At 42.2% G+C, this 12,205-nt stretch overlaps 1 protein-coding gene across 1 annotated transcript; it reads left to right on the plus strand.

Moving 5' to 3' along the window:
- Nucleotides 1–3,063: 3,063 nt before the first annotated feature.
- On the plus strand, nt 3,064–7,657 carry tmem119a (transmembrane protein 119a). The gene is made up of 2 exons (XM_054774111.1): nt 3,064–3,151; nt 5,876–7,657. The coding sequence occupies exon 2, from the start codon at nt 5,891–5,893 to the stop codon at nt 6,626–6,628; it is 738 nt and encodes a 245-aa protein (XP_054630086.1). The 5' UTR covers nt 3,064–3,151; nt 5,876–5,890; the 3' UTR covers nt 6,629–7,657.
- Nucleotides 7,658–12,205: the final 4,548 nt, after the last annotated feature.

Genomic DNA, 12,205 nt, shown 5'->3' on the forward strand with positions numbered 1-12,205 from the left:
TATATACATGGATATGTACAGAGATACCTGTACACGCATACATATACACTCACCGATAACACACCACATAACTCACTGATTTATCCATGGTGTTATGTCATTGGTTTTATGACATTGATGGTAATGTTGGTAAGATTATAGGTATTACAATTGTGTGCATTACAGTTATTGTCGTTCTGTTCACTATTATGGTTAATATTTTTATTACTACTATAAGTATGACTGTTTCAATTCAGTATTATGATTGTGGCTGCTGATATAAGTTTGTCATCTCCATTATGGTCTTGATGACTGTCATAGACATTTGCCGATGCAGTCCTGTTTGTTTCAGTTGTTTTGTTATTGTCATTGCAATTGCTGTTGTTCTTGTCTCTCTCTCTGTATTGTCCCCCTCTTGTCCCCGCACTCCCCCCTCTGTTTTCTGTTCTCTTCTTTTCTATCCCCTCTTGCTCCGGTCTGGCCTCTCCAAATTTGCATAACAACAAACATCAAGTAAAGTCAAATCAAATCTACACAACAGTGGAAGAGTATCTTAAACTTTTCCCTGGCAGAGCAAATCTGTTTAGCATGTAAGGGCATTTACTGTAGATCAACAATACTTTCTGCCCTAATGGATGGACAGGACCAAAAAAATTGAGTACTATCATTTTGTTATTGTTTTTTTCAAACTTTTTTTGGTGCATTAATACTTCTAAGTTGTAAATATAGTTCAGTGTTTCTGATAATGTTTAGGCCAGCAGAGATGGACTTGCTGGCCCTGACTGCACACCACTGCCAAGAGGTATGCTGAAGGATGAGTGCATTTTTGGTGAATTTTGGCAATTTGTTGGGAGACTGTTAATACTAGTGAGGAGATTTAGAATTAGACTGACATTAATAGTTATGAGCATGTGTGAGTGACACGAGAATTGCAAAACAAATATGGCCTTTCGAGTGAATGGGGGGGGAAATCAATGTGCTACTGCAGACCAAGCTGTCAAATATAATCACCCAGCAAAATTATGTTGGGTGACAATGACTAGGGGTGTCACGAGACACTCAGTTCATGAGACAAGGCGACACACGTGATTGGGTCTACAAGAATGAGACGACACAAGATTTTAACATGACTTTTCCGCGTAAGTTCAAAAGTACAATGAAAGAATATTAAAAATATGCGAAAATACATTACATTGCATTACTAATTTAATTTCTACTACGTTACAGTCTTCTGCACTCTGTGTGTATGCTTGCAGCTCCGCCTCCACCCACTGAGACAAAAACTGTATGACTGACAACAGGTCTCACTCTGTTCATGAATTACGTTGTTCTATGGAACAAATACACCAACATGCTGAAACCAATGCACAGAATGACTCCTCTTCCTGCTTGTTTGGAGGCGGGAGAAGAAGAAAACAGACATGCATGCACATGGCAATATATTGAGGCCGGCAAAAATATCAAGTTCATTTTCATTTATTGTGTGGTTAATTAATTCATTATAACCCCAGGCCTAGTGCCCATGAGACATTTTTTTTTTTAGAACAAGAAATTTAGTTTTAATCTCGCAAGATCTTGTGACACAAGACACAGTAACAATGACATGAATTCTACAAAAAAATAAAACCAAAAAAGCCTTCAAGGTCTTTAGTTATGCCATTGTTTGGGTCAGGCTTTTTTCCTCCCTCATAAATTCAGTGTCATTCAAAGCAATTAAGTTTAATCTGCCCCTGTTATTGGAACCTCAATGTTTTGTTGAAAACCTTTAGTGGTACTTTATATTCTACAGCAGTGGTCCCCAACCTTTTTTGACCCACAGACTGGGGTGGGTTCGGACATTATAGCGATCTAATTTATCTTATTTATTATGTATTGTGTACAACCAAGACATGAATAACATCAAATTAAAAGCACAAAATGAATGCCGACCCCCCATCCACCAGTTCAAGTTCCAGCCAAGCTTTTCCAGAGAGATTTTTACGTCGCTGTTTGACGTGTGTAGTAAAAAGGCAGTGTGCTAGCATGAATTAACTTGAGACAAATGTGCACATTAGCACTCAATAAGTCATCAAAACTTACCTTTATGCATTCCCACATAGTATCAGTATCTGTGACCAAATATAAGGTGAAAGAAAAATGGTAAAAATACAGTAGTAGTCTATCTGTGCGGCATGAGAGAAAGTTAGCACACGCATAATGGACATGCGTCAAGTGAGACGGATGTAACAGAGAGAATCCAGCCACTTTTCAAAATAAAACATTAAAAAAAATGAAATAATGGAAATTATTTTTTCTTTCTGTGGCCCGGGGGTTGGGGACCACTACTCTACAGTACTGTTCAGTGTTCTAGACACCGTGGTGGTATATGACCATGCGTTTGTAGTTTTATCTTTGACTATGTTCATGTTCTGACAGTATTTTACGCACGTTTCAACGTGGCCAGCAAAAGTCCAAATTGTGGTTGATGAGTTGTGCTTATAATTGCCACCTTATTTTGCTCATAAACATATGGTGTAATTAAGTAAGAAATGGATTTTGGTAGAAGTCGTTTTAAATAGATGCTTTGGATTTAGTACAGTTTAAACTCTACACGTGTTTTAGAAGGAGAGGCTTTTTTCTCCCTGTACTGGTCTTGTATGTGCTGCTGAGACAGGCTGTAATCAAGGGCATGTAATTAGAGAGGCACAGAAGAGTTGAGACTCGCCCCGCCATGGACCGAAATACCCCGAAACATGGGCCTGATCTACCAAATGCAACGTAGTCACTGTGAGTTGAAGCATTCGTCAGCTCATCTTTTAGCTACTTTTTATTTGTCCATGTAAAGCAGTCAGCACACATAATGTTTAATTCCACTTTAGCCCAAACTTTCTACTGTATTTGAGGTTGGTGTTGTCCAGAAAACGTTTTGTTTCATCCTTTCCCCCCTCATAATCTGAAAAAAGTACAAAGTAAGAAGTCTCAAACATGTCATGAAGCCGAGAAGAGAAAGAGGGAGGAGAAGTTGAAACACAGAGGGATGGACATCACTTAGCTGGGAGCAGTTTAAAAAAACCCTTCAGTATAACAGGGACCGGAATGCTCGGAAACGCTCCTCCTCTCTTCTAGTCGCCTTTTTTCCCTCTCTGTCCCCGACTCCCTGTGGTCCTGCTCGCAAGATAAACCAGCATCATTTGTAAGTATCCACAAACGACACTTTTATCAGCATGGAATGGATGCATAGCTTCAGATGTGTTTTGTTTAACAGCATAACCTTAGCATGTGACCGTACTTGAATTATCTATGATCAATACTACATATATTATCTATTTTTACTACCAGGTAAGTGCAGGCATTCACAGTACTTTACAAGGACACACATTACTACGTATATCTTTATCTTATTTATTTACACATATTTTATACAAGATTTTAAAGATAGGTTGTAGTTGTAAAACATGATCAACTTTTCTCTCTTTTTTCTGTTTATTTTTTTCTATCGATCTAAACTCCTGTTTGAAGCAACTTTTGTGCATTACTGGGCTGTTATGTGTATACTATTTGTACAGAATGATCCCCAAAATGGGGCCCGGACGGTGGCCTATTGGTTAGCATGCCGGCCACGCAGTCAGGAGCTCGGGAAGATCTGGGTTCGAATCTCCGTTTGGCCATCTTTGTATGTTCTTTGTATGTGCATGTGTGGGTTTTCTTCCTCCCACATTCCAAAAACATGCATGTTAGGCTAATTGAAGACTCTCAATTTCCCATAGGTATGAATGTGAGTGTGAATGGCTGGCAACCAGTCCAAAAGTCAGCTGGGATAGGCTCCAGCACACCCCCGCGACCCTAGTGAGGACAAGCGGCATAGAAATGGATTATGGACGGACACCTAAAATGACTTAATGCCCATTGGATACCCAAATATTTCAGAAGATCCACTCAGAGGCAGTGTGCACCCACCGGCAAAATACATAATGTAATTAAGGCTGTAATTATGGGGATTGAAGAGGCAGTCCTATAGCTGAACACCCAATCCGACCATCTGGTGGAGTGTGTCCGTGTGACCACACAGAGAGGCCCATATGCACTTTACTTTGTCAATAAAAGGAGCCTTTACTTTAGCCCAAAATCTTCATACTGTATCATTACCTTTTAAAGTCTTGAGTGAAATACTCACTTATTTTTATGCATTTTCTTTGCTGAACTCCAAGATGAAGTTTTAAAAAAAACCATCTACTTAGCTACTATTATTTTGCTGGGAGGTTGTGTTAGTAAGGCAACATATTTCTGTGTGTGCACCACCCCACAGCAGCTGGTGCCCAGTTTAAATATAGAGGCCATGGCCACCGATGTCCCACGCCTCTGTGCACAATCTGGACTAGAACTTCCTGCTGGCTTTGGTGTGGTGGATGGGTGGCTTCTCCCTGCTCTACAAATTATAAGGCCTGCAGCACCAAACTGACTGTCTCCACCCCAAATAAGTAATGGCTCTGCTGCCTTGCTAAAATAGATGCTGCCTTGCTAAATTGCTGTTGTAAGATGGGAAATGAAAAAAAAAAAAAAACCTGACTCAAGATGGACACTTGAAGTTATGTCTAGTTTTTAGGTTCTAGACCCACCAAGATGTCAAAAAATATGTTTGAGGTGAGACGTGATGTTTTGAAATACAATATGGTCCCATGTGAATGCAGGTTCACTCCTGACCTTGGAAGCAGGGCAAGGACACGCTGGCAGCTTGTTGATGCTTGGTGCTGGCAGGACGTACCGTTACAACGTTCATCATTGCTTGCTGATATTTTAACATTTCAGTCTGTAAGCAGTGAAGCTGTGTGTGAATGCCTAAAGACCACAGCTTTATTAATCCGCCAAATAGAAGACAAACTGCTGAGTTCTTTAACCGAAACACACCTTTTCCACTCTAAACAAGTTCAATCCTAGGAGACCTCTCACCCTTTTGACAACCTCTCCTTTTTAACCGCCACTGACTGACAAGACAAAAAACATTTCAACATTTTTTTTTCTGGCTGGCGAACACGCTGCCTTTCATCAATTCCTCCCTGGATCAACGCCGCCAGGATTTTGCAATTTTGCTCACTCATTAAATTTTTCTTTCTTCATCAGTGAGGCTCAAGAAAAGAAAAAGCACAAAAAGTCAATGGTTCATGCGTTCTGAAATTCCATGTGAGTTTTTGGCTGAGGGACTTGCTGAGGCACAAACGTTTTTGTAACTGTGGGGTAATAACATCTGGTGAAATTCTACGTTCCAGTTTTGTAGGGTGTATTGAACTGGACGGGTGTGAGAAATTTCAAGTAATGCCATTCAGATTCAACGCCAACGCCGCCCTCACAATGAGTTTCCTCTACCGGAAGCTGCCTGGGCGAAGAGCCACCGCGTTCTTCTCTCGCGACTACACGGCATGGCTGTCATGTCTAAACTAAAAGCTAAAAAGAGCTGTGGTGGTGTTGTGTCCGCAGATTGTTCCGGATCATTACATCACCTCCCAGCCACAAAAGAAATTAGTGCAAAGTGATTCATTTTATTTACGAATGTTAGCAGTTCCTGTTGGGGCTCCAGACCGTAGAGAAGCTCCGTCTGCTGCTCCAAGGCTGAAGTCTGTAACGTCTTGACTTCAGAGCTTACCCACTTCTTGCCCTCCGGTGCAAAAATGAGACTCGGGCTGTAATTTTCCTGGGGAACCTGCTACCTGGAGCGGGTGGAATGAGCTCATTTGCCTTAGACCAGATAGCCCCTCCTAAACCGGCAGATCTGAACAGGGCTGTTTAAAGGGGGTTTGGTGTGATTCTTGATCCTTTGGCCACATCATGCCACAGTCTTGTTAATAAGACACCTTGTATGTCTCCTTTCAGGGGTAAAGGTGCGGCTTTTTAATCTTTGTGCATTGTTTTGATGATGTTGCAGGGTTTTGCCGTAAAGATGACATCCCGCTTGGTTGTGCATATGACCTGTGTGACCCTGCTGTCACTGTGGTGTAATGTGGCTCAGTCCACTCCAATGTTCTACAACATGTCCATGGATGGTAGCGGTGATGACGGACTGGAGCTCCTGTTCCCAAAGTCCTTCTCCACCCGTGCTCCTGTTGAAGTCAGCGCCGCAACTGAGGCGCCCTCCCTCACCAACACCATCACCACCACCATGATCCGCCTGAAGGACTTCGTTCTGAGCAAAGTGGTGGACTTCCTGCAGGAGAATCTCCTCATCATCATTGTTGTGACCTCTCTTCTCATCGTATTGGTTTTTATCATCTGCTGTGCCTCTGCCATGAGTCAGAAGCGCAAGCTGGAGGCCTACAAGCCCGCCTCTCATCCTCCTCGGAAACATGCAGCTGATAAAAGCGGTGGACATAAGAGTTTGAACGATTCCCAGGAGAGGCCGTACGCCGTGGACCATGTCAAGAGGGTCCAGATACAAAGCAGGGCATCGCCAAAGAACCTGCGCACTCCTTCCAAGGCTCTGGTGGGAGAGCAGGGAAGAGAGGTCAGGTCATCACCCCGCCAGGAGGTGAGGAAGGTCAGGGAGGTTGAGGAGGTGGAGAAGGTGGAGAAACGGAGAGAGGAGCCCAAACACAAAGAGCAGATGAGGTACAGGGAGGAGGTGCAGCACACCTCCAGTCAGCCTGTGTGCACCTGCCATCTGAAGAAAGCCCACCACTAGACCGTGGTCACACCTACGCTTGCATTCAAACATGTCAAACAGGAATCGGACTAGTTTGTTGCTCCATCGTGCATTGATTGAATACACTAACAAGACAGCTACATTGAATAATGCCTCTCCAAAGATGACAATGCTCAGTTTTCGTTTATTATTGAGGCTGTGGGCATCCAACTGAGAGGTGTGTCTTATGCCTGTCCTGATCTCTTCTCAAAATGGAACTTTTATCATAATACGAAATACAGTAATCAATACATCTTTGCAAAGGCTGTATTGGAGCGCATTGGGTTAGGTGCCGGTGTACCTAATATTGCGGCTGGTGCATACATGCAGTGAAAAAAAAAAAAGTTATTAAATAAAATTTTAAAAAGCAGTTTTGTTGAAAAACAACTGTCCTCATGCGAAACAAAGTTTTATTTACAACCCAGTGTCATTCTGGAGTAAAAGGGTGGAAAAATAATGAATATATACGCTGTGTATACATTTTATCGATACACTTTGGGGACCAAACTGGTCAATATGAAATATTTATCTAATATAAATCCCAGCATAATGTTTAAATGTAAAAACATGCCTGCCAAGACAGAGGAATCCCCTCATAATGTCCTGCTGTATATGACATCCAATCTGAAGACATAAGACACTTTTGACACCTTAGAGTGAATTATTTGGTGCTACAAGTTGCATCTTTTTTTGCATCTTTTACTTTCTTGACTGACACTTTCATACTGTTTTTAATATATATTTATGTTATCTTTTTTTTAATGTCTTGCATTTATCTTCTCTCCACAAACATGATTTTTAAGTTACCAAATATGAAACAAAAATGGAATACATTTTGAGTGGGTAGTATACCGTATGTTCTATGCTATTAAATTAAAAACCTTATTCTCAGTAATGGGAAATACAGTCATGTGTATTTTTAGCATATTGTTTTTGTATTAGCCTCCTCATGTCTACAATAAATGATGTGTGATAAATTGTTATCAAAGCTCCTTTGCATATTGGCAAAGTCAAAGGTTTAACTTTAGTAGTGCTTATATATTTGTCAATGTACAGGATTTGTGGATGATGTCTGATTTAATACAACTCGAAGTAACTAACTGTGAAAAGTTCAGTTTTAATAGAATTTTAACAGATTGCCCTCATTTCGAGCTGTATGCTTTCTTATGGCTTTCTTCTTTGCTTCTCTCCTGTATAATAAAACTGAGGATTATGGTGTTTCGGTTGCTTTTTTTAAAACCTGAAGACCACAAAATCACACGCTCACTCACCGGACGTTTCAATATAGGTACACATGCACCGTCTAATGAGAAAAGAGCTGCAAAAATCTTACCTTTACAGAGGCCCAGTTTTCTGTTAACATTATGTTTATTGTTGTGCTTGCGGTTTGCAGCGGTGTATGACTGCAATACATCATACTGAGCAATACATTGTGCACCTGGTGTACCTAATGGTGTGGGATGTAATGGTGCTCTCTAGTTTGCTATGTGAAACCTGAAATGATGGGCCTTGGGCAGGCCGCTAGGACCATGGCACCAAAACACACCAGGACCAGGAGGAGGTGACAAAAGGCCTCTTTGTCATTCACTGGCTGCTGTACAAAATGGTTGAAATATTTAACAGCCAGATACATAAGAGCACGGTGGATGGATGGATACATAAGAGGGACTCATTTGGATTTAAATCTGTGGAACGCTGATTTGTTCCAACAACTGATTTATTACAAATAATAGGATGACTTATGCAGTCGAAGTGTTACATTATTCATCTAATTATATGTTAGGTTTGACCTTGACATTGTTTTTCCTTACAGACATCTAATGAAATCCAAAAAGACAGGACCTGTATTAAATAAATCTGCCTTTAAAATATGAATGCATATGAATTAGAAGCAAAAACATTCAAAAAGTGCAAATACAGCTTGTCCTCATTGGGGTCACGGGTGAGCTGGAGCCTATCCCAGCTGACTTTGGGCGAGAGGTCCTGGACAGGTCACCAAGCCAATCACAGGACACATATAGACAAATAATAGGGGTGTCACAAGCTCTCTCGAGATTAAAAGTGACAAGATTTCTCGTGCAGACAAAATACGGTCTCGTGTGTACTGGGCCTGGGACGATAATAAATTCAATAATTCATCACACAATAAATGAAAATGAACTGGATGATTTTCCCGGCCTCAGTATATTGCCATGTGCACGCATGTCTGTATTCCTCCTCTCTCGCCTCCAAACAGGCAGGAAGAGAGTTCACTCTGTGCATTGCTTTCAGTACCTTGGTGCGTTTGTTCCATAGAACAACGGCATGCATGGAGTGAGCCCTTTTGTCAGTCATGCAGTCTCTTTGTCTCGGTGGGTGGAGGCGGGGCTGCTAGCATACACACAGTGCAGAAGAGTGTAGCCTCGTGAGGGATAAGCAGTGCAAGGCAATGTAGTACAAATTAAAATAGTAGATTGCAATATACTGTCATATATTTTAATATATCTTGTCATGATACTTTTCTTAAAAATAATGTTAAAATCTCATCTCGTGGACCCAATATCACGTATGGTCTCGTCTTGTGAGCTGAGTGTCTCGTGACACAACAAATAACCGTTCACACTCACACCGATGGACAATTAGAGTCTCCGATGAGCCTAACATGCATGTTATCTTTGGAAAGGCAAATGTTTACTGGCTCACAGTGGACCCATTGGTGCAGCTTGTACTGTATTTGTAATTGTTGGAATAAAATGTCACAGATCAAATATCAAAGATGATGAGGGGGGAAAAAAAGCAGGAAGAAGCATCTGAAAGGTGAGTCCTCTTCTTTTGTCGATGCAATGCTAAATAATTCGAGAAATGGCTGCCCCTTTACTTTCACCGTCCACGCCAGATGGTAGGAGGTCAACCAGCTACACTCGTAGAAGTCTCTTAAATATGGAGGTGTTTCTGTTGTTTGGAATTTTTCCCCCAAAATGTGTGCTTGGAAGACTCCCCGTATGTATTCTGATGCCTTCCTTGACCACGAAGAAAAACAAAAGAACCTCTCAAAGGATTTGAGAACCAAGAATAGGTAATACAGCACCTCAAGAAGTCTGTTAAACTTTGATGAGCATCTGCCTGGAATCCTCAACAAAAGGAAGAGAGGATCTTTGAGGGAAACCATGAGGACAAGCCTGCTGATCTCCACTGGGGAGGGCAGGAGACTAGAAGATTGGTAAGTGCATAGTTATGAGCGATATTTCTTATTTTGTTGGCTTTGCCTGAATCTGCTGTTTCCAACTTGATGTTCCTTGTAGTGAATCGTGATGTTGTGCCAAAGTGGCGTCCTTCTGGTCGTTTGCATCTGTCCACTAGCCTCAATTGCTATGTCGCAGTGTCCTGCCGGCTGCTGTTGTCTTCAACCAGGCCTTTTAGTCTTGTGTGAGTCATTGGGCCTCAAGACTCTTCCCCGCTCAGTCCCTCACAGCACCGCCATCCTGTCTGTGTCGAAAAACCAACTCTGCAACGTGGACCACCAGTTCGGTCCCTTCACCAGCCTGCAGGAGCTCAGCCTCAGTCACAACCTGCTGTCCCGCTTCCCCAGAGGTCTCCCTCCCATTCTGGAAGCCCTGTTCCTGCAAGAGAACCGCATCACATACATCACCTCAGGTGCCCTGAGGAAACTGCAAAACCTGACTCGACTGGATTTGAAGGACAACCACATCCGTAACATCCAGCCAGGAGCGCTTCAAGACCTTGAGAAGTTGCAGGTCCTCATACTGAAGGGAAACAAGCTAACTAGTGTTCCTCCTAATCTCCCCCCTTCTTTGACCCACTTAGATCTCTCTGCTAATTGCATCTCAGCCCTGGACCCTTCCCCCTTGTCCCCCTTGGTCAACCTGCAGGTGCTGAAGATCAGCAGCAACTTCTTGCATTCTATCCCAGACAGATTCTTTGACAAGCTGGCACATCTCCAATCACTGGACCTCACCAACAACCTGTGGGTGTGTGAAAGTGACGTTTTGTATCTTTTCCGCTGGATGTTAAGCGGCAGGCTGAAGAGGACCAGCACAGACTTGGTGTGCACCCAGCCAGTCCACCTTGTTCACCGTCTGCTTCTCAACCTCTCCATCACAGCAATCAGCAAAACACTTCAGCAGAAAACCCTCAACAGTGAACACCTTCCTGAAGCTCAAAACACTTTTGAAACAGTTACCACGACTCAGGTCTTAGATGAACACTACTATTTGAACACTTTAACTTTTGAGGAATGTGTGTCCTTGAATGGAACCCAAAGTGGGACTGTGTCCTATTTAAAGACAACTCAAAGCCCTTACTCTCAGATGAATACAACCCACCCTGCAGGGACACGACCTTTGTCTTCCACAAACTCCTCCAACCCACATTCTTGGACACAGCACAACTCAGTGGCCACCTGGCTGTTGGCTTTCTTGTGTGTATTGTCATTGCTCCTCATACTGCTGGTGTTTATGGTGCTGAAAAAGATGCTTCACCGCCAGCAGAGGGTGGCACCACCAGGCAGTGGATGACATCACAACACCTACAGTATATATGAAGCTCAATAAATTTGAATAGCTTGGAAAATGTGTTTCAGTAGTTTAGATTATTATAGGTTAGCCCACAGCTAATAAAACCTCCAATTTCAATATCTCATAACTTGTGAATAATGTAAAAAAGTTCAATGTTGCAAACGACGTGTCAGTAAAGTAACCGCAAAGGCTCGCTGTGCCAACAAATTAAAAAAACAGCAAAATGGAGACGTCGTCATCATGATCTGGGGTGCTTTTTCTTTCAATGGAACAATGGAGCTTCAGGTTTCGCAGGGGCGTCAAACGGCAGCAGCTGGCAATGTGGAGATGTTGCAGGGTGCGTCCCTATCGTCTATGTGGTAATGACTGGGTTTTTCAACAGGACAGCGCTGCAGTTCACAGTGCCCGCTGACAAAGGGCTTCTTCCAATGGAATAACTTTTTTGGACCATCCTGCGTGTTCCCCAGATCTAAATCTAAATGAGAACATTTGGGGATGGATGGCAAGGGAAGTTTATAAAAATGGCCATCACTTCCAGACAGTTGATGCCCTCCGTGAAACCATCTTCACCATCTGGAGCAACATTCTCACTGCTTCCTGGAAACACTGGCATCAAGCATGCCCAAACCAATTTTTGAGGTGATTAACAAGAATGGTACAGCTACTCATCACTGAGTCTTCTTTTGAACATTTTATTTCTATTTTAGGAGGGTTTTTTTTTTTAGCTTTGGTCTTAAACTTTTGGTCAGCTGATGAACAACTATTTCAGTTTAATGGTTGTTTGCAATTAGTTGCTTACACAACATTTTTTTTGTCTCATCCGTCTAAGCTACGCGCCTCCGCAATTGCGCACTGCTCCACAGGCTTCTCAGCGCACAGCAAATCTATGCAGTCCACAAAATAAAATCCAACATGAACTGAAAATAAATTAAAGACATAAAACTGTATTCTGTACCATTTTGCAGTGCAACTCCGTGAGTAACAACATATATACTGCAGCATAATGACGAACACTGTCCAGCCAATAAGATCGTATTTGCACTTGTTTACTTACGAAACCAAT

This window comes from Dunckerocampus dactyliophorus, chromosome 4 (genome assembly GCF_027744805.1).
Source record: "Dunckerocampus dactyliophorus isolate RoL2022-P2 chromosome 4, RoL_Ddac_1.1, whole genome shotgun sequence".
Classification (NCBI taxonomy): Eukaryota; Metazoa; Chordata; class Actinopteri; order Syngnathiformes; family Syngnathidae; genus Dunckerocampus; species Dunckerocampus dactyliophorus.